At 38.8% G+C, this 24,220-nt stretch overlaps 1 protein-coding gene across 1 annotated transcript in view; it reads left to right on the top strand.

Moving 5' to 3' along the window:
- Positions 1 to 23,920, top strand: part of LOC105383814 (corticotropin-releasing factor-binding protein) — a 54,802-nt gene extending 30,882 nt beyond the window's left edge. The window contains exons 4-7 of the mRNA XM_048622924.1: positions 18,766 to 18,961; positions 20,042 to 20,220; positions 21,638 to 21,746; positions 22,958 to 23,920. Of these exons, the coding sequence (XP_048478881.1) occupies positions 18,766 to 18,961; positions 20,042 to 20,220; positions 21,638 to 21,746; positions 22,958 to 23,109 (636 nt within the window). The 3' untranslated portion in view covers positions 23,110 to 23,920. The remainder of the gene's footprint in view (positions 1 to 18,765; positions 18,962 to 20,041; positions 20,221 to 21,637; positions 21,747 to 22,957) is intronic.
- Positions 23,921 to 24,220: the final 300 nt, after the last annotated feature.

Below are 24,220 nucleotides of genomic sequence, written 5' to 3'. Positions count from 1 at the left end.
GGCATAACAAAACGCAAGAAAGATTTGCTACGGTATACTCAAGTCAATACCCTGCTGAAACTGAAATTCATACTGAAAACTGTCTCCCACCTAAACCAAAAGCATCAAAGCACCGCGCGGCTGCTTGCAGCCCGCGCCACAACGCAACCTCTAGTTATAATATATAAAGCTGGATTACCACTCACTGATTCATTGACATAGTAGTTCTCCCAGAAGGAGCCATTTTTTGATATAATAATGTTTTAGGGAAATGTACAGGGTGCTCGGGTGAGTAGAGAAAAAATCCGAAAGTTTAAAAAAAGTTGTAAAAAAAAAAAAATTTTTTTGTTCCTCTTTTTTGGTGACCATACATTTTTTCATATTTCGAGGGTGTATTTAAAATGTCTGACAGATTATAAAAAAAATATAAAAAAATAAAAAAACAAAATGGCGGCCGAGTTGCAGTGAAGCAAAGTTTAGGGCGTGTCAGACCCGACTTGAGGTGAATTGATCTCCCGGAAGGGGGGGAGGTGGGGGGATGGTGTTTTTTGTAAACGGTGGGGCACATGATGAAATTTAAGGGAAAATTCCAAAAAATGATTTTTTTCTAATTGCGGGGGGAGGGGAGTTTTTTTTATAAAAACGTGTTTTTTCGGGGATTTTCAAAGCATTTTTTTATTGTGTTCGAGGCATTTGACAGGTTTGACTTGTATGGAGCGGTTGTGTAGTTTGACGAGCAGAGTTGCCATGCGAAAGAATTTTCCCCATTTTTAGGGTAAATTTTGAGATTTTTCCCAAAAACAAGAAAAGTAGAAATGGCCACTTTTGATTTTAAAATTTGATGCAGTTTTGTCGTAAAGACCCGTACTAATGACATTTGACCATTTTTATTACTTTCGACTGGCAACCCTGGGCGATAGGCGAGATTATATTTTTTCGGATTTTTTTACGTCGACCCAACTTGAGGTGAATTGATCTCCCAGAAGGGAGGCAGGTGGGGTGATGATTTTTTTTGTACACGGTCTGATGTATGGTGCAGTTTATGGGAAAATTCCGAAAAGTTGAAAAAACAAAATGGCGGACTGCTTTGGCGGCCATTTTTTAAAAGTGACATTTTTTCACGATTTTTGATTGGATTTTTCACATGTTAAGAGTGGTTGGGGAGATTTGTCTTGTATAGCGCATTTGTGTAGTTTGTTGGGTAGACAATACCAGTTAAATACAATTTCCCCATTTTTAGGGAAAATTTTGAGCTTTTCCCCAAAAACCTGAAAAATAGAAATAACCGTTTTGGATTTTAAAAAATGATGCGGTTTACTCAGAAAGGCACATACTAATGACATTTGACTATTTTCATCACTTTCAACTGGCAACCCTGAGAAATACGGGAGATTATATTTTTGAAAAAGTTCGGCGTCGATTCAAGTTGAGGTGAATTGATCTCCCAGAAGGGGGGAAGGTGGGGTGATGTCTTTCTTTGTACATGGTTGGATATATGGTGAAATTCATGGGAAAATTCCGAAAACTGCAAAAATCAAAATGGCGGATGAAGTGGCAGCCATTTTGTAAAAGAGAAATTTTACAGGTTTTAAGGCTATTTCACCTGTATTGAGTGGTCTGACAGTTTTGACTTGTAGAGCGCGTTTGTGTAGGTGGATGCATTTAGTTTTCTTATGAAATAAAAACTCCCCATTTTTAGGGAAAAAACAAAATTTCCCTAAAAACATGAGAAATTATACATAAATATGCAATTTTATCGTTTTGTGATGGTCGGAGGAGATTCGAATGTATGGCGGGTTTGTGTAGTTAAATGCATAGATTTTTAATTAATAATAAAAAAACTCCCCACTTATAGAAAAAAAAACAAAATTTCCCTAAAAACATGGGAAAATTTACATAAGTATGCAATTTTGTCGTTTTGTGATGGTCTGAGGAGATTCGAATGTATGGCGCGTTTGTGTAGTTAAATGCATACAATTTTAATTTAAAATAAAAACTCCCCACTTAAAGGGAAAAAAATCAAAATTTCCCTAAAATCGTATAAAAAATTAACAACATTATCAATTTCACCCCGTTGAAGTGGTCGGACAGATTTATGGTATATGGCGCATTTGTGTAGATAAATACAAACAATAATTATTTAAAATAAAAACTCCCCACTTTTTGGGGAAAAAATATTTTCCCTTAAAACATACAAAATGTAAATCAACTTTACTAAAGTTTAAGTGCAGTTTGAGGCCATAGTCCTTCTACAAGCCATACCAAAATAAAACCAGCCGAGCGCAGCGAGGCATCCGACAAGTAACCCTGCCATAAAGAAAAGAAATCCGAGCGAAGCGAGGCACTACGTATCATAATTATTAATATCAATAAAGAAAAACTACGGGAAAAGTCCCGTTTAAGAAGTGGAAAGCCGAGCGAAGCGAGGCAAAACAACCTAGACCTCAATCCAAAACCTAGAGAGCCGAGCGGAGCGAGGCATAACTACTGAAATCAACAACCGAAAACCCGAAGAGCCGAGCGAAGCGAGGCTAAAGCGCAATAAACAGCAAATGCCTATGTATCTGCAAAGCCGAGCGAAGCGAGGTAAAACGATCAAAACTATCATTCCGAGACCTAGAGAGGAGCCGAGCGAAGCGAGGCTAAACTTCTTTAATCACCAACTGCCTGTTTAACTGGAGAGCCGAGCGCAGCGAGGCAAAACAATCCAAGCCATCATACCACAAACTTTGGAGAGCCGAGCGCAGCGAGGCAAAACATTTCAAAACATTATACCACAACCACTAAAGAGCCGAGCGCAGCGAGGCAATACAACTTAAGTATACCCTTATCGTAAAAATATAAGGACCGAACGAAGCGAGGCAAAACCATTCAACTCACCAAAACCCAAACCCTGAAGGGAGCAACAATACTCAAACCCTCATCAACAAAACTTATCTGAGAGCTGAATGCCGCAAATAATACCAAAGAATCCAATATTTGTATACAAAAGATATCGCCTCGATACTAGGTAAAGTTCATGAAAAAAAAAGTTCATATAGGTAGGTAGTTTCTCTACTAAAAAACTCAGGAGTATAAGTGAATAATCGAGACGCTAGAAAAACGCGCGAATGGCGGTGACTCAGATTTATAAGGTGTTATGTTATTATTAAAGAAGCCAACGATTGTATACAAAAATATGTCGGCTAGATAAACTATAGGTAAAGGTATTATAGTTATAATGGCTAAATTTTTTAAGGGAAATCAGTATCAGTTAAAGCCAGTATTTCTTCAATATGATTGGAATATTAATGCGAAGAAAAACACCAGAAAGAGTCGCTGCGTTATTGTAAAGCTGACCGATACTTATACTGAAAAAAAAAACAGTTTTTAAAATAAAAGCAAAAGCATCAATACCCACGTGATAACGAAATTCATACGGCAAATACAGTTTTGAAGGCAAAACTTAACACAAGAAAGATTTGCTACAGTATTTTCAAGTCAATACCCTGCTAAAACCGAAATTCATACTGAAAACTGTGCCCCCCTTTGAAACAAAATCATCAGAACCCCTTTTATAACGAAATACATACAGAAAACAGTTTTTAATCCAAAACAAAACACAACAAAGAATTGCTACGGTTTGTTCAAGTCAATACCCTGCTGAAACCAAAATTCATACTGAAAACTGTAATCCCACCTGAAACAAAATCATCAGTACCCCTTTAATAAAGAAATTCATAGTGAAAACCTTTTTTAAGGCCTAACAAAATGCAAGATATATTTGCTACGGTATGTTAAAGTTAATACCCTACTGAAACCGAATTTCATACTGTAAGCTGTATTCCACCTAAAACAAAATCATCAGTAACCCCCTTAGTAAAGAAATTCATAGTGAAAACAGCTTTGATGGCATAACGAAACGCAAGAAGGATTTGCTACGGTATGGTCAAGTCAATCCCCTGCTGAAACCGAAATTCATACTGAAAACTAATCCCACCTAAAATAAATCATCAGTACCCCTTTAATAAAGACATTCAAAGTGAAAACAATTTTTAAGGCGTAATGAAACGCAAGAAAGATTTGCTACGATATGTTCAAGTCAATACCCTGCTGAAACCGAACCAAAAGCATCAAAGCACCGCGCGGCTGCTTGCAGCCCGCGCCACAACGCGACCTCTAGTTTATTTATAATATATATAGCTGGATTACCACTGACTGATTCATTGACATGATTGTTCTCCCAGAAGGAGCCATTTTTTGATATGAAAATGTTTTAGGGAAATGTACAGGGTGCTCAAGTGAGTAGAGAAAAAATCCGAAATTTTAAAAAAAGTTGTAAAAAAAAAAAATTTTTTTTGCTCCTCTTTTTTGGTGACCATACATTTTTCCATATTTCGAGGGTGTATTTAGAGTGTCTGACAGATTATAAAAAAAATATAAAAAAATAAAAAAACAAAATGGCGGCCGAGTTGCAGTGAGGTAAAGTTTAGGGCGTGTCAGACCCGACTTGAGGTGAATTGATCTCCCGGAAGGGGGGGAGGTGGGGGGATGCTGTTTTTTGTAAACGGTGAGGCACATGATGAAATTTAACGGAAAATTCCAAAAAATGATTTTTTTTTAATTGCGGGGGGAGGGGAGATTTTTTTATAAAAACGTGTTTTTTCGGGGATTTTCAAAGCGTTTTTTTATTGTGTTGGAGGCATTTGACAGGTTTGACTTGTATGGAGCGGTTGTGTAGTTTGACGAGTAGAGTTGCCATATGAAAGAATTTTCCCCATTTTTAGGGTAAATTTCGAGATTTTCCCCAAAAACATGAAAAGTAGAAATAACAACTTTTTATTTTAAAATTTGATGCAGTTTTGTCGGAAAGACCCGCACTAATGACATTTGACCATTTTCATTACTTTCGACTGGCAACCCTGGGCGATAGGCGAGATTATATTTTTTCGGATTTTTTTACGTCGACCCAACTTGAGGTGAATTGATCTCCCAGAAGGGAGGAAGGTGGGGTGATGATTTTTTTTGTACACGGTCTGATGTATGGTGCAGTTTATGGGAAAATTCCGAAAAGTTAAAAAAACAAAATGGCGGACTGCTTTGGCGGCCATTTTGTAAAAGTGACTTTTTTTCACGATTTTTGATTGATTTTTTCACGTGTTTTGAGTGGTAGGAGAGATTCGTCTTGTATAGCGCATTTGTGTAGTTTGTTGGGTAGACTATACCAGTTAAATAAAATTTCCCCATTTTTAGGGAAAATTTTGAGATTTTCCCCAAAAACCTGAAAAATAGAAATAACCGTTTTGGATTTAAAAAAATGATGCAGTTTAGTCAGAAAGGCTAATACTAATGACATTTGACTATTTTTATCACTTTCGGCTGGCAACCCTGAGAAATACGGGAGATTATATTTTTGAAAAAGTTCGACGTCGATTCAAGTTGAGGTGAATTGATCTCCCAGAAGGGGGGGAGGTGGGGTGATGTTTTTCTGTGTACATGGTTACATATATGGTGAAATTCATGGGAAAATTCCGAAAACTGCAAAAATCAAAATGGCGGATGAAGTGGCAGCCATTTTGTAAAAGAGAAATTTTACATGTTTTAAGGCTATTTCACCTGTATTGAGTGGTCTGACAGTTTTGACTTGTAGAGCGCGTTTGTGTAAGTGAATGCATTAAGTTTTCTTATGAAATAAAAACACCCCATTTTTAGGGAAAAAACAAAATTACCCTAAAAACATGGGAAATTTTACATAAATATGCAATTTTATCGTTTTGTGATGGTCTGAGGGGATTTGAATGTATGGCGCGTTTGTGTAGTTAAATGCATAGATTTTTAATTAATAATAAAAACTCCCCACTTATAGGAAAAAAAACAAAATTTCCCTAAAAACATGGCAAAATTTACATAAATATGCAATTTTATCACTTTGAGATGGTCTGAGGGGTTTCGAATGTAAAGCGTGTTTGTGTAGTTAAATGCATAAAATTTTTATTTAAAATAAAAACTCCCCACTTATGGGAAAAAAATCAAAATTTCCCTAAAAACATGGGAAATTTCACATAAATATGCATTTTTATCCCTTTGAGATGGTCTGAGGGGTTATGAATGTAAAGCGCGATTGTGTAGTTAAATGTATAGAATTTTAATTTAAAATAAAAACTCCCCACTTATGGGTAAAAAAAACAAAATTTCCCTAAAAACGTATAAAAAATTACCAACATTAGCAATTTCACCCCGTTGAAGTGGTCGGACAGATTTATGCTATATGGCGCATTTGTGTAGATAAATACAAACAATAATTATTTAAAATAAAAACTCCCCACTTCTAGGGAAATAAATCAAAATTTCCCTAAACACGTATAAAAAATTACCAACATTAGCAATTTCACCCCGTTGAAGTGGTCAGACAGATTTATGGTATATGGCGCATTTGTGTAGATAAATACAAACAATAATTATTTAAAATAAAAACTCCCCACTTGTAGGGAAAAAATCAAAATTTCCCTAAAAACGTAGAAAAAATTACCAACATTAGCAATTTCACCCCTTTGAAGTGGTCAGACAGATTTGTGGTATATGGCGCATTTGTGTAGATAAATACAAAGAATTATTTTTTAAAATAAAAACTCCCCACTTTTAGAGGAAAAAATATTTTCCCTAAAAATATACAAAATGTAAGTCAACTTTACCACAGTGTCAGTGCCGAGCGCAGCGAGGCCATAGTCCTTCTACAAGCTATACCAAAATAAAACCAGCCGAGCGCAGCGAGGCATCCGACAAGAACCCTGCCATAAAGAAAAGAAATCCGAGCGAAGCGAGGCATTACGTTTCATAATTATTTATAAAGAAAAAATACAGGAAAAGTCCCGTTTAAGAAGTGGAAAGCCGAGCGAAGCGAGGCAAAACAACCTAAACCATCAATCCAAAACCTAGAGAGCCGAGCGGAGCGAGGCAAAACTACTGAAACCAACATCCAAAAACCCGAAGAGCCGAGCGAAGCGAGGCTAAGGTACAATAAACAGCAAGTGCCTATGTAACTGCAGAGCCGAGCGAAGCGAGGCAAAACTACCGAGACTACCATTCAGAGACCTGGAGAGGAGCCGAGCGAAGCGAGGCTAAACTACTTCAATCACCAACTGCCTGTTTAACTGGAGGGCCGAGCGCAGCGAGGCAAAACAATCCAAACCATCCTACCACAAACATTGAAGAGCCGAGCGCAGCGAGGCAAAACATTTCAAAACATCATACCACAACCACTGAAGAGCCGAGCGCAGCGAGGCAATCCAACTTAAGTATCTATAACCTAACCGTTAAAGAGGAGCCGAGCGAAGCGAGGCAAAACAATGCGAACCACCATACTGCAAATCCTGGAGAGCCGAGCGAAGCGAGGCAACACTACTCAAACCCTCGTCAACACAACTATATAACCTGAGAGCCGATTGTGGCTAAGAAATAACTTGAAAGACAAAGTATAAGTTTGGCCGCGTTCATAGTTCCATACGTGTGCAACCAATTATGAATTAAATTTAAGTAAAACACAGTTCTATAATGTTAAAAATGCACTTTATCCTACTTACTGTGTCTTTTAAACAGCAAACCCACATAAGAAACTAATGAATAAAAAAAGCCTGTAAATTTCTTTGCTATGAAAAAGTTTCTTTTCAGGACAGAGTAAACTCATAATAGAGACGCTAGAAAAACGCGCGAATGGAGGTGACTCAGCTGATTTATGAGGTGTTAAAGAACCCAATATTTGTACACAAAACTATGTCGGCTTGATAAGTTAACGAAAGTAAGTAAGTAAAGTTTACGAAACAATAATACAATAACCAGTCTCTCTACTGTATTTTTGTGAGACGAGAGAGAGTAATTCACAATGAAAATAATTTTCAAGGCAAATATTAACATTCCCGTGGAGATTTTTTGTGTAAAGGCATGCCAGAAATATCCGTTGTATTATGGCAAAGTCAATACCCATTTCAAGGGAAAACTAAACCCCATAAAATATTCGATACGTTTTATTCAAGTGAATAACCGTATCTCACCAAAATTCATATTGAAAACCGTATCCCACATAAAACAAAAATCATCAGTATAGTGCCACAAACTTATCTGTTCCGGTGAGAGCGAACTAAATTGGTCCATATAATCTATGTCAATATGAAATTCATTTAGTAAGTAATGAGGTATGGACCAATTTAGTTCGCTCTCACCGGAACAGATAATTGTTTGTGGCACTATACGCCTGTTATAGTGAAAAAATCATAGTGAAAACAGTTTTAAGGCATAACAAAACGCAAGAATGAATAGCTACGGTATATTCAAGTCAATACCCTGCTGAAACTGAAAATCATACTGAAAACTGTTTCCCACGTCAAACAAAATCGTCAGTACCCCTTTAATTAAAAAAAATCATAGTGAACACAGTTTTTAAGACGTAACAAAACGCAAAAAAGATTTGCTACGATATGTTCAAGTCAATACCCTGCTGAAACCGAACCAAAAGCATAAAAGCACCGCGCGGCTGCTTGCAGCCCGCGCCACAACGCGACCTCTAGTTATAATATATAAAGCTGGATTACCACTCACTGATTCATTGACATAGTAGTTCTCCCAGAAGGAGCCATTTTTTGATATGAAAATGTTTTAGGGAAATGTACAGGGTGCTCGGGTGAGTAGAGAAAAAATCCGACATTTTAAAAAAAGTTGTAAAAAAAAAAAATTTTTTTTGCTCCTCTTTTTTGGTGACCATACATTTTTTTATATTTCGAGGGTGTTTTCGGAATGTCTGACAGATTATAAAAAAAATATAAAAAAATAAAAAAACAAAATGGCGGCCGAGTTGTAGTGAGGTAAAGTTTAGGGCGTGTCAGACCCGACTTGAGGTGAATTGATCTCCCGGAAGGGGGGGAGGTGGGGGGATGGTGTTTTTAGCAAACGGTGGGGCACATGATGAAATTTATGGGAAAATTCCAAAAAAATTTTTTTTTTTTATTGCGGGGGGAGGGGAGATTTTTTTATAAAAACGTGTTTTTTCGGGGATTTTCAAAGCATTTTTTTATTGTGTTCGAGGCATTTGACAGGTTTGACTTGTATGGAGCGGTTGTGTAGTTTGATGAGTAGAGTTGCCATGTGAAAAAAATTTCCCTATTTTTAGGGTAAATTTCGAGATTTTCCCCAAAAACATGAAAAGTAGAAATGGCCACTTTTGATTTTAAAATTTGATGCAGTTTTGTCGGAAAGACCCGTACTAATGACATTTGACCATTTTTATTACTTTCGACTGGCAACCCTGCGCGATAGGCGAGATTATATTTTTTCCGATTTTTTTACGTCGACCCAACTTGAGGTGAATTGATCTCCCAGAAGGGATGCAGGTGGGGTGATGATTTTTTTTGGACATGATCTGTTGTATGGTGCAATTTATGGGAAAATTCCGAAAAGTTGAAAAAACAAAATGGCGGACTGCTTTGGCGGCCATTTTGTAAAAGTGACTTTTTTTCACGATTTTTGATTGATTTTTTCACGTGTTTTGAGTGGTAGGAGAGATTTGTCTTGTATAGCGTATTTGTGTAGTTTGTTGGGTAGACTATACCAGTTAAATAAAATTTCCCCATTTTTAGGGAAAATTTTGAGATTTTCCCCAATAACATAAAAAATAGAAATAACCGTTTTGGATTTTAATAAAAAATGATGCAGTTTAGTCAGAAAGGCTCATACTAATGACATTTGACTATTTTTATCACTTTCGGCTGGCAACCCTGAGAAATACGGGAGATTATATTTTTGAAAAAGTTCGACGTCGATTCAAGTTGAGGTGAATTGATCTCCCAGAAGGGAGAGAGGTGGGGTGATGTTTTTCTTTGTACATGGTCTGATATATGGTGAAATTATTAGGAAAATTCCGAAAACTGCAAAAATCAAAATGGCGGATGAAGTGGCAGCCATTTTGTAAAAGAGAAATTTTACATGTTTTAAGGCTATTTCACCTGTATTGGGTGGTCTGACAGTTTTGACTTGTAGAGCGCGTTTGTGTGTTTAGGTACGTTTAATTTTTCTATGAAATAAAAACTCCCCATTTTTAGGGAAAAAAACAAAATTTCCCTAAAAACATGGGAAATTTTACATAAATATGCAATTTTATCGTTTTGAGATGGTCTGAGGGGATTTCAATGTATGGTGCGTTTGTGTAGTTAAATGCATAGATTTTTAATTAATTATAAAAACTCCCCACTTATGGGGAAAAAAATCAAAATTTCCCCAAAAACATGGGAAAATTTACATAAATATGCAATTTTATCACTTTGAGATGGTCTGAGGGGTTTCGAATGTATAGCGTGTTTGTGTAGTTCAATGCATACAATTTTAATTTAAAATAAAAACTCCCCACTTATGGAGAAAAAAAATTAAAATTTCCCTAAAGACATGGGAAAATTTACATAAATATGCAATTTTATCACTTTGAGATGGTCTGAGGGGTTTCGAATGTATAGCGTGTTTGTGTAGTTCAATGCATACAATTTTAATTTAAAATAAAAACTCCCCACTTATGGAGAAAAAAAATTAAAATTTCCCTAAAAACGTATAAAAAATTACCAACATTAGCAATTTCACCCCGTTGAAGTGGTCAGACAGATTTGTGGTATATGGCGCATTGGTGGAGATAAATACAAACAATAATTATTTAAAATAAAAACTCCCCACTTGTAGGGAAAAAAACAAAATTTCCCTAAAAACGTAGAAAAAATTACCAACATTAGCAATTTCACCCCTTTGAAGTGGTCAGACAGATTTGTGTTAAGTGTATGGCGCATTTGTGAAGATAAATACAAATAATTATTTTTTAAAATAAAAATCCCCACTTTTAGAGGAAAAAATATTTTCACTAAAAATATACAAAATGTCAATCAACTTTACCACAGTGTAAGTGCCGAGCGCAGCGAGGCCATAGTCCTTCTACAAGCTATACCAAAATAAAACCAGCCCAGCGCAGCGAGGCATCCGATAAGTAACCCTGCCATAAAGGCATGAAATCCGAGCGAAGCGAGGCATTATGTATCATAATTATCAATATCAATAAAGAAAAACTACGGGAAAAGTCCCGTTTAAGAAGTGGAAAGCCGAGCGAAGCGAGGCAAAGCAACCTAAACCATCAATCCAAAACCTAGAGAGCCGAGCGGAGCGAGGCAAAACTACTGAAACCAACATCCGAAAACCCGAAGAGCCGAGCGAAGCGAGGCTAAAGTACAATAAACAGCAAGTGCCTATGTAACTGCAGAGCCGAGCGAAGCGAGGCAGAACAACCGAGACTACCATTCCGAGACCTGGAGAGGAGCCGAGCGCAGCGAGGCAAAACAATCCAAACCACTATACCACAAACCTTGGAGAGCCGAGCGTAACGAGGCAAAACATTTCAAAACATTATACCACAACAACTGAAGAGCCGAGCGCAGCGAGGCAATACAACTTAAGTATTACCTTACCGTAAAAGCGAGGCAAAACAATCCAACCATCATACCACAAACCTTGGAGAGCCGACCGCAGCGAGGCAAAACATTTCAAAACATCATACCACAACCACTGAAGAGCCGAGCGCAGCGAGGCAATACAACTTAAGTATAACCTTACCGTAAAAGATGAGCCGAGCGAAGCGAGGCAAAACAATGCGAACCACCATACTTCAAACCCTGGAGAGCAGAGCGAAGCGAGGCAAGACTACTCAAACTCTCGTCAACACAGCTATATAACCTGAGAGCCGATTGTGGCTAAGAAATAACATGAATGAATAAAAAAGAAAGACAAAGTGTTACTCGTAGTTTGGGCGCGTTTATAGTTCCATACGTGTGCAACCAATTATGGATTAAATTTAAGTAAAGCATTATTCTATAATGTTAAAAAACGCTCTTTATCCTACTTACTTACTGTGTCTTAAACAGCAAACCCACATAAGAAATTCATGTAAGTATCAAAAAAGCCTGTAAATTTCATTGCTATGAAAAAGTTTATCTTCAGGACAGAGTAAACTAATAATCGAGAAGCTAGAAAAACGCGCAAATGGAGGTGACTCAGATTTTTTATGAGGTGTAAAAGAACCCAATATTTCTACACAAAACTATGTCGGTAAGTTAACGAAAGTAAGTAAGAAAAGTTTACGAAACCATAAAATGTCAATATAGATCAGTTTCTCTACCGTATTTGTGTGAGACAATCCGTAATTCACCATGAAAATAGTTTTCAAGGCAAATGTTAACATTCCTGTGGAGTTTTTTTTTGTGTAAAGCCAAATGCCAGAAATATCCGTTGTATTATGGCAAAGTCAATACCCATCTGTTACCAAATCTCATACTGAAATATTTTTTCAGCTACGTTAAATGCTTCCATATCTACCTATACATTATACCTACCTATATTCATACTGAAATTAGATTTGAAGGGAAAACGAAACCCCATGAAATGTTCGATACGTTATGGTCAATTTAAAAACCGTATCTTACAAAAATTCATACTGAAAACTTTATCCCACCTGAAACAAAATCATCAGGTACCCCTTTTAAAACGAAATTTATACTGAAAGAACGGTTTTTAATCCAAAACAAAACACAACAAAGACTTGCTACGGTTTGTTCAAGTCAATACCCTGCTGAAACCGAAATTCATACTGAAAACTAATCCCACCTGAAATAAAATCATCAGTACCCCTTTAATAAAGACATTCATATTGAAAAAACTGTTTTTAGGGCGTAACAAAACGCAAGAAAGATTGGTTACGATATGTTCAAGTCAATACCCTGCTGAAACCGAAACAAACGCAACATAGCCCCGCGCGGCTGCTTGCAGCCCGCGCCACAACGCGACCTCTAGTTTTTAAATATTTAGAATGATGGTCTTTACGTTAGGCGCAAAAGAACCACGAGGACGCTGCTTTCTGGGAGAGAGAAAGTCTGACTCTTGTGCTCTGTCAGATGGGGCCGCTTCCTGGGAAGGGCCAGGTTGTGGCTCCATAACGTTAATAAAAATCAACAAACTATCACAACGCGAAAGGTCAACGATAAGAAACCGGCCAAGTGCCAGTTGGACTCGCGCACTGAGGGTTCCGTACAAGTCTACTTACCTGAGATATTTTTCCTTTTAATTTCATCATTATGTCATTGTAGTTACATCTATATGAAATATTAGCTTGTTATCTTAAACCGTTTCTGAGAAAAAGGGTGGTGACAGACAGACGGACAACAATAAGGGTTCCTTTTTTCCTTTTCAGGTACAGAACTATAAAAAAGAATAGTAACAATCGGATCAATCGTTTCCGAGATATTCGTGGACAAACATACATACCAACAAACATATAAACATACTTATACAATAAAAAATTTCATATTTGTTTATTAGGCTTGTGGCGTACTCACCACACATAAATATTTATATTATTATATTTAATTATTTACCTATTACAAATATTTACACTTACACTATACAAAATAAGAAATAAAATTATAATCTAAAAATATCTATTTATATACCTACACCTATATTATTATATTATACAAAACATTATCTATTTATATCATAATTACCTACACACAAATACACGACAAAATTATAACACCTTATTTTTGTTGTCAGCGGTTAAAAATGTGATACACACTTTGCCGTTTTTATTATGCGCTTACCCGCGAATTCTGTGCGCGCGAGCAAGCGCGCATCAGTCGCCAGTCGTGATCTACAACTCCGCGGCTATAACATTATTTGTTTGGCGCTCTCGCCTGTTACGCGAATATCAACCGTATGCCTTTGTGATAAGGACTATTGACTGTTCGTGTTTCGTGTATCTTGTGTAAAAACTGTTCGTTAACTTATCTAAAAACTATTTGTGCTTTCTTCTTTCACTCCTTCTATTCTATCTTTCGATATTTCCTGTGTGTGTTATTGTGACGATAATAAACTGTTAACATTCATTTGGAGTTCGGACTTTAATTTAAATCGTCGCACCTCAACATACCTAAATTGGTGACCCCTTTGTTGGACCGTGAAATATAAAGAAGATGACGGACAGTGAAGCAGATACTGCAGAGTCGCAGCCACCTACGCCGCGCGCGAGGAAGCGCGCCCCGGTGACCGCGGTAGACCAGCCCGACGTGTGCCGAGTGGGCGTAAAGGTACCCCCGTTTTGGCCAGAGAAACCGGCGATTTGGTTCGCACAACTCGAGGGCCAGTTCGTTATTTCACGAATAACGGATGACACCACGAAGTTCTACCACGTCATCGGGCAGCTAGAGCACCAGTATGCGGCAGAGGTCGAGGACATTATCACTTCGCCTCCCGACACCGACAAATACGAGAATCTGAAGTCGGAGCTTATCAAGCGGCTGTGCGTCTCCAAGGAGAACAAAGTGAAACAGCTGTTGATGCACGAGGAGCTGGGCGACCGCAAGCCCACACAGTTCCTGCGTCACCTGCGTCACCTCGGTGGTCCTGACGTTCCAGAGGACTTCCTCAAGACCATCTGGACCAGCCGACTCCCCAGCAGCATGCAGACCATCGTGGCTTCCCAGGCGACCTCCAGCCTCGATGCGCTGGCTGAGCTAGCGGATCGTATCCACGACATCGTGCCAGGACACCACGTCACAGCCGTGACCAGCTCAAGGCCGACGTCGGCAATGGAGGAGATGGCGAAGCAGATCGCAGCGTTGACGAAGCAGGTCAGCGCGCTCACTGCCCACGTCCACGGCGACCGATCCCGATCCCGCGACCGACGACCACCGCAGCGACGTGACCGCCGATCACCTTCGACCCGTTCCCAGTCCAGCTACCGGAAGCATCCGATCTGCTGGCACCACTGGAGGTTCAGGGACCAGGCGAAGCGATGCATCCAGCCCTGCGACTTCACGGCGGGAAACGGCCAAGAAGGCCGGAAGTAGCGACGACCGTACCCTCCAACGCCACCGCCACAAGTCGCCTCTTCGTGACGGACCGATCATCATCCAGGCATCACAGCCTGTCGATGTGAGCGGAAACTCGCTGAAGGCCTTTAGCGAAATCAAGGACAGCCTCTGTAGCGCTGCGCTACTGGCTCATCCTGATACGCAGGCCAAACTGAGTCTAGTCACGGATGCGTCTGATTCGGCGATGGGCGGCGTTTTGCAGCAGTACAAGGATGGGATTTGGCAGCCTCTAGCATTTTTCTCCCGCAAATTGAGCCCTACGCAGGTGAAATACTCACCCTACGACCGGGAGCTCCTTGCGATTTACGAGAGCATCAGATACTTTCGGCATATGCTAGAGGCCAGGCACTTCACCATCTATACTGACCACAAGCCGCTGTGTTTCGTTTTCCACGAACGGAAGCGTAACTGTTCGCCACGTCAGTATAGACACCTGGACTTCATATCTCAGTTCACCACCAATATCCAGCACATTGCTGGCAAGGATAACGTGGTGGCTGACACGCTCGCTCGTGTTGAGGAGCTGCAAAGTCCAGTCAACGGTGAAGTATTAGCCGAATCCCAAGCTTCAGACATGGAGCTTATCCAGTTGCTGCAGGGTGAAACATCACTTCGGCTAGCAAAGGTACCAATTCCCGGGTGTCGTACTGAATTGTACTGTGATATCAGCACACCGACCCCCAGGCCATTCGTACCTAAGCCTTTGCGCAGGGCCATTTTCGACTGCCTACACTCGATGAGTCACCCTGGAGCCAATGCTAGTGCCAAACTTGTAGCACAGCGCTACGTTTGGCCACTGATGAGGAAAGACTGCCGCGAATGGGCTAAGGCATGTCTAGACTGTCAGCGTTGCAAGGTTACCCGACATGTGTCCGCGCCTTTGGGCACACTTGACGTACCTGCAACGCGATTTAGACATGTCCATATAGACCTCATCGGCCCTCTTCCTCCTTCCAACGGATACCGGTACTGCTTGACAGCCGTCGATCGCTTCACGCGATGGCCGGAAGCTGTCCCAATTACCGATATCACAGCGGAATCAGTGGCTAAAGCGCTTCTAGCTTGCTGGATATCGAGGTACGGCTGCCCAACCTCCATCGTTACCGATAGGGGCCGGCAGTTTGAGTCTGCTCTCTTCCAGCACCTGTCCAAATTTGTCGGTTTCCAGCACCGAAGGACCACCGCTTATCATCCGCAGTGTAACGGGTTGGTGGAGCGTTTTCACCGGCAGCTCAAGGCTGCAATCATGTGCCACGCTGACACCACCTGGACCGAGTCGCTCCCGCTTGTCTTACTCGGCATAAGGAGTGCATTCAAGGACGACCTCCAAAGTTCCTCTGCCGAGCTGCTGTATGGCGAACCATTACGTCTGCCGGGCGAGTTTTTCAACTCAACAGCCATTGGTCATACCACCGATGCGACTGAATTCGCCGCCCGACTCAAGTCATTCGCCAACAAATTGCGACCAACTCCAACTTCGCACCACAGTAACCCCAAAACCTTCGTTTTTAAGGATCTAGCCACTTGCAGCCACGTATTCCTTCGAGAAGACGCGCTGCGAGGCTCACTCCAACCCGCATACACGGGCCCGCACGAAGTCTTGGAGCGCATCAGTGCCAAGGTTTTCAAGTTAGATGTCAAGGGCAAAGCCGTAACAGTATCTGTAGACCGCATAAAACCAGCCTACATACTGACGGACTCGGACACCCTTGACCAGCAACCTGACGTCACACCTGCACCTGCATCCGACGTCACGCCTGCACCTGACGTCACACCTGCACCGGTACCTGACGTCACTCGTGCATCTCCACCTCAACCTCCCATTAAAACGACTCGTTCTGGGCGGAGAGTTCGGTTTCCTGATTTTTATCGCCCGTAACCCGGTCTCTGGAGGGGGGTGATGTGGCGTACTCACCACACATAAATATTTATATTATTATATTTAATTATTTACCTATTACAAATATTTACACTTACACTATACAAAATAAGAAATAAAATTATAATCTAAAAATATCTATTTATATACCTACACCTATATTATTATATTATACAAAACATTATCTATTTATATCATAATTACCTACACACAAATACACGACAAAATTATAACACCTTATTTTTGTTGTCAGCGGTTAAAAATGTGATACACACTTTGCCGTTTTTATTATGCGCTTACCCGCGAATTCTGTGCGCGCGAGCAAGCGCGCATCAGTCGCCAGTCGTGATCTACAACTCCGCGGCTATAACATTATTTGTTTGGCGCTCTCGCCTGTTACGCGAATATCAACCGTATGCCTTTGTGATAAGGACTATTGACTGTTCGTGTTTCGTGTATCTTGTGTAAAAACTGTTCGTTAACTTATCTAAAAACTATTTGTGCTTTCTTCTTTCACTCCTTCTATTCTATCTTTCGATATTTCCTGTGTGTGTTATTGTGACGATAATAAACTGTTAACATTCATTTGGAGTTCGGACTTTAATTTAAAACGTCGCACCTCAACATACCTAAAGGCTTAATGGATTGTCATATGTTAATATGGTGCAGTTCCAATAATCTTATATAGGTACCTATATACCGAACATATTATATACTTACCGAATTGAGAATCTTTTATTTGAAATCGATTAAAAAGGTTTGTTATCCCTGAATTTGGTAGCAAGTGATGCCATGCTAAAGAATAAAATAAAGTAATTAAAATTAATTCGATACAATGGTCGTGAGTCGTGATTTTACTTAATATTATAAATGCGAAAGTTTGTGAGCATGTGTGTATGTATGTATGTGTGTACCTTTGTTACTTCTTCACGTCAAAACAACTGAACCGATTTTAATGAAATTTGGAATGGAGTTAGCTGACACCCTGGATTAACACATAATAGCTTATGTAGTATTCCGCGATAAAAAATAGCCATTTTATCGCGGAATTCCCACGGGAAAACTAATTAAGTTGAAGCGAAGCTCGTGGCAACATCTAGTATTGAAATATTTTTTAGGGTTCCGTAGCCAAAATGGCAAAAACGGAACCCTTATAGTTTCGTCATGTCCGTCTGTCCGTCTGTCCGTCTGTCCGTCTGTCACAGCCGATTTACTCGGAAACTATAAGTACTACAGTGATGAAATTTGATGGGAATATGTGTTGTATGAACCGCTACAAAAATATGACACTAAATAGTAAAAAAAAGAATTGGGGGTGGGGCCCCCCATACATGTAACTGAGGGATGAAATTTTTTTTTTCGATGTACATACCCGTGTGGGGTATCAATGGAAAGGTCTTTTAAAATGATATAAAGTTTTCTAAAAATCATTTTTCTTAAAGTGAACGGTTTTTGAGATATCAGCTCTCAAAGTCGTAAAAAGTATGTCCCCCCCCCTCTATTTTTATAACTACGGGGTATAAAATTCTAAAAAAAATAGAGGTGATGCATGCTAATTAACTCTTTCAACGATTTTTGGTTTGATCAAAGTATCTCTTATAGTTTTTGAGATAGGTTGATTTAACTGTAATTTTGCTGCTACGGAACCCTTTGTGCGCGAGCCCGACTCGCACTTGGCCGGTTTTTATTTTTGTATTACTTACTTCACTTTAGCAAGCAAATATTTATATCTATGTTTTTCTATGAAAACATTAAAAAAAATATTGTCCTTAAATGGACTCAAATTTTACCTTTTTTCGGTGAAGAGCTTTTTTAGTGGTATCACTAATGAAATGTCAGAATTCCGCGGAATTAAAAATTAGAGTATAGGTTGAACTAAAACGGGTTGACAGTAAACAAAATTCCAACAGTTTTTTGCTTTGTTTTTCTATGTGACACACCATCTAGTTCGTACATTGTTAATCCAACACCAACTAACCTCCTCAGTGGATCGACGGCTGGGAGCTGTCCGGGCAGGTCTGGCCAGCCGACGCGTGGGACGAGGCGCGCGTGGTGGAGACGTGCGGCCGCCGCGCGCCGGGCAAGCTGGTGTCGAGGCAGAACGCCGCCCTCATCCAGTATCGAGTACCGGCGAGAGGCAAGGGCTTCTCGGTTACTATACGCCATTTGAAGAATCCTAAACGTAAGTTGGTTTGTAAGAATGGTAAGGCAAGAAACTGGTTAGGAGTTTCTTGCCTCCATTCTTTTAGTTACATAAAAGGAATTGGGCTTTTTTGGAAGGGGAGTAGTTTTCATTGATTAAAACTCGAATAAAACTCTTTTGAGTTACTTCTCTATTAATATGAATCTGAAAACTGGGTATTAATACACGCCCCCGGCAAGCTGGTGTCAAGGCAGAACGCCGCCCTCATCCAGTACCGGGTGCCGGCGAGAGGCAAGGGCTTCTCCGTCACTATACGCCATTTGAAGAACCCTAAACGTGAGTGTATAAAACTGGAAGGGTGACCAAAAACTTCTGAGTCATTGTGAAAAGATGGGAGTTTCTTGCTATCGTTTTCTTTTCGTTACAAAGACAAATTGGGCTTTTTTGGACGGAGTAAAATGAATTTGATCGATTAAAACTCGAATAAAACTCTTTTGAGTTAGTTTTCTATTAATATTAATCTGCGAACTGGGTATTAATACGAGCGCCCGGCAAGCTGGTGTCGAGGCAGAACGCCGCCCTCATCCAGTATCGCGTGCCGGCGAGAGGCAAGGGCTTCTCAGTTACTATACGCCATTTGAAGAATCCTAAACGTGAGTTGGTTTGTAGGAAACCGCAAGCTCAGAATAATAACTGGAAGCTAGGGAGTCAAGAAACAGCTGAGTCAATTTGAAAAGATGGAGCAGGAGTTTCTTGTCTCCATTATTTTATTTTTTTGGACGGGAGTAGAATTAATTTGTTTATTAAAACGACTTTGTTTTGTATTAATGTTAATCTGCAAATGGGTATAAATTGCCACTTGCCACCCTCTTGAAAGTAAGGACTCGATGAAAATCACCCTTTTTAGACGACGACTCTCGAATCTTCTTAAAAGAATGATTTTGGGAGTTGATCGAGAGAGAGCTCACTGTGTATAAAATAGAGTCATAATTTTTTGTGCAATCGTATTTTTAGCATAGACACCGCATAGACCTAAACGAGTCTAAACTTTTTTCGTAATTCGAACTCCAAACGCATGTCCAAAACTCCAAATTCCACTTTTTTCTTTTTTCTCGCCAGCCTGCAACGTGATGCTGTTCGGTTCCGAAGGCGTGTTCACACTGCGCAACCACGGCGCGTCGGGTAACTGCTCCGTCGTGGCCGTGGCCCCCACCGTGGTCCGCGTCATGGACCTCAACGTAGGCCAGGCGGTGAAGCGAGGGACCTCCTTGGAGATCGAGACTGGGACTATCCATCATGTACGTTCTCGGAATAATGATTTTCGATTGTCGATGTGCTGGGGATGTTTGTTTACATTGTATGATCGGAATGATCATGTTATGTTGTTCTGTGCCGTTGTATATTTTTATTTTTAAGATTATACCTATTTTATTTTTAACTGCTTTGAATAGTGAGGTCTGATGGGGTGGAATCGAGGAAATAAACTGTTTGCTTTCGTTTTCCCGGACCCATTGAAATGTCAATAATAATCAAATCTCAAGGATCTCTTCGATAATTTTAAATTTAGCTAAATTTAACATTTAAGTTAAGTCGAAGTGGGTCATCAGACGTCACTATTTTTTGTTTGTTTTATATTTCTTATGTTATTTGTTTGCAGGTTAAGTTTACCGCATATCATTTTTCAAGGCGATTTCCTTTCAACCCTTCGCGGGGACCAAATCCAATATAAAGAAATCCCCAGCTCAAATTGCTAATATTGTTTCGTAATAAATTCCTCTGCGTTGGGGATAATCCCTAAATAATGATAGTCTGCCAACTTTATTAAGGCTGTAAGGAAAACGTCTTCAAATATTAACGAAATTGGCAATTTTTGCTGAAAGAATTAGTTATTTTTAGCCAACCGCTTAGTCGGATCAAACCTGATCAATTTAAATATATTTTCTCTAGGTATTTGACTTTAACATAATGTAAATGCCACGGCCTAAATTTATAGTGGGTTTCTTTAAAATCGTCTACAGAGTATTACTTAACGCCTTCGTACGTTTGCTGGGCCATAAATCGGCTCATACGAAATAGTCATTCGGCTAAAATATATTTATGTGGCTACAAAGCCTAGTGGATCTGAATAGGCTACAGTAACCGATATATCGTTTAGGGTCTACGTAGATTTGAAGTGAAAATAGAATCTTAATAGGTATTGGGAATTGAATTTGGCTACGAGGGTGTAATAATAAGAAAAAAATAACTTAAAAAACTAGATCTCGTATAAATTGCAACCAAAAGCTGACATCAAACTGGGATTTAACATACTATGTACCATATTGAGAAGCTCTTAGCAGTTCACGTGATAAGTACATCACATAACGCATAATTTGAATCTTCACAAACCTGGGAGACACGAGAAGCCCACTGCAACCCAGGCGTGTTAACTTGGCAATTGACGACCGTTAGATGTTACACTCGCGAGCAATGAGGAAGTTCCACTTACAAAATGTTAATTGTCCATACCAAATGACGCCAATTTTTCAAAACATTTATTTACCTAATATTTGATTAAAATATTTTTACGTTTTAAATATATGGTATAATATCATACTGATGTGCTATTAAATTTACTTCGGTACTATATAATATATACTTTTCCATTTAGGGTGCTTTTGTACTGGAACGTTTTTCATCAGTGTACCTAATTGAAACATGGTGGTTGGTCCACAGTGCTCAAAGCGCGGCCTGACGGACTACGTGGACATCGGCGGCGCCAGCGGACTGGACCACACCAAGATGGAGGTGCTCGACAACGTGTGCGGACTGGACTCCAGTGAAGGTCAGATAAAGATCAAATACTCTTTCATCATCATCATCATCATGATAAGCCAATACCCAATCATACACTGGTGGACATACTAAATACTCTTTATTGCACAAAAATAGAAACAGTTTCACAAACATAGATAATACAATATAATAAATAGGTACCTACAATCGGCGACCTTATTACTAAAAAGTATGTCTTCCAGACAACCACATAGATAGGATAAGTAATGGTTAGTTTTAGTGGAGGCGTGGCTGAATTGAGACGACGAGTATGTACATTCAAACCACGTGCTCTTACGGTGAAGGAAAACATCGTGAGGAAATCTGCATACTTATCTACTAAACTCAAACTGTATAGCAGGTCTTTAAAGAAACTGACCCCTCTCTAGCACTGACTAAGACCTTTTAATAGAAGATGTATGTACCTCTTTCAATTATTTGTTCACTAAGTTTCTAATTATTAATAATTGGCAACTTTAAAATCTGTTTTTGTGTTTACCCGTTAATGAAATTTGAAAACGTTACCAAACTATAAATTTCATAACAATGCTATTAATTTTATAACAATGTGAAACAATTTAACCGCTTTTACCGTAAAGCAATTAAATACGTACTTCATTTCAAATAACCAGAAATGTGTGTGAATATTTCTTGAAACCACCTGAAATTTCAATTTTAAATAAACCTCACTCACATATTTTGATATTTTACCTGAAATATTATTTTATATGGCACGGTCTGAGTTTCTGAAAATACTTTCATGTTTTTTTTTTACAAAAGAGCTCATAGATTTTTTGTCTTCTTTGTTTTCATTAAGTAAATTATTATCTCGCCGAATTTCACTCAAAATAATGAAAATATGGTTAAGTACGCGTATTAGTGGTTTTCGCAAAACAGCTTATTTTGTCAACACGCTTGTGAAATTCCGTAAAAACAAAAAATACTGTTTCATACAAATGTTGTTAAATCAAACACATAATCAACAAAAAGGTTATTTTGGTACTATGCAGATCACTTTCACAGTACCGTCATCATAGATAATGATCTATTGAGACCTAATCACAATAAAACCTTAAAATAAATAGATATTAAAATAAAATACTCTTCAAATTGCATTCACCATCGACATAATTTACCACAATTTTATTAGATAACATTGTGTGTTCCGACCGTACCCTCGTCAAAGTAAACTAAACTAACCAGTACGACGACTTCTTACAGGCCGGCGTCCAGCCTTGATCGCGTGTGAAGACACAGTGGTGCGGCTGGTGTCCAGTGGGCGCTTCCACAACTCCGTCACCCTGGCTTTCTCTTCCCTCAACCCGGAAGACATTGAGCAAGCCGACCTCCTCTGTGGAATGAACGACCTGTAAACGGAACTTAGAAGCATACTTACTGTTCTTGATTGTACACCGTCGAACACAGATTCAAATTTAGAAAATCTTATATTTCCATTTTGTTTTTCATGTCACCGATTGAGTCATTTGACGTCTTTGTCATTTTGTTCTTTTATGAATTTTAACTTAAAGTGGTGGGTAACTTAGCAAGATAGTAGAATGTGCCATTTAGTTGATTTTAAAAAGTTTATATTATTATAAATATATTTTCCGTATACCTACCCACGTTTAAAGTAGGAATGTACATTAAACGAACTTTTGATTGTTGATGAAACTTACACGTAAGTGTATGAAAGTTAAATAAAATTACATGCATTCCATAGTGTACTTTTAGATTGAATAAATATAATTGTATGTGTTACAAGTTACTTACCTACTAATCAATAAGATTAAGTGCCAATTTCGCCATAGTGGGTTAGATAGAGCATAACCAGGGATTATTGCTTGACTTTTGACACATCTGTCAAGAATTTAATTTGGAGATGACGTTATAATTGATCAACCTTTACCTAGTTACGATCTAACCGACTGTGGAGAAATTAGAGCTAATAATCATAAATGTTAATCTCTATATCTTCTGTTTTAATTAAATCAAAACAACTAGTAATGTTTATTTAAATGTGTTTCAAAAACAATATAAATTATGTGAACAATTTCAAACTGATTTTTTTATAGGTAATCAACTAATTTCATATAAATCTAGTCAAGCCTGATTGTACATTCATTCTGAATGAAGTAAACATAATCACAATAGGTACATTTGTCAATAAAATAGTCGTACTGTGAATGGATTTTTATTTATTAATATCTTGTGAAGCTATTACTCGTAAATGATCCTTTAACGTGGCTTCATATCATATCATTTAACACTCTCAAATAGCCCATACCAAGTAAAACCATTTTTTAAACATTTAATTTTAAAGTGGGTGCAGCAATGCACCTCTGCCTACTAGTACATTAGTACAAGGCGTGAGTGTGTGTGTGTGTGTGTTAATTTTAAAATTTAAATATAGTAATGTATACGTTTTGAGTTGGTAATATTCTGATGCGCTGTTAAATGTACAAACTTACTTGAATATGGCAGTCT

The sequence above is a fragment of the Plutella xylostella genome, chromosome 9, assembly GCF_932276165.1.
Source record: "Plutella xylostella chromosome 9, ilPluXylo3.1, whole genome shotgun sequence".
In the NCBI taxonomy this organism is placed as follows: Eukaryota; Metazoa; Arthropoda; class Insecta; order Lepidoptera; family Plutellidae; genus Plutella; species Plutella xylostella.
This window is presented reverse-complemented; position numbering and strand designations above follow the sequence as displayed.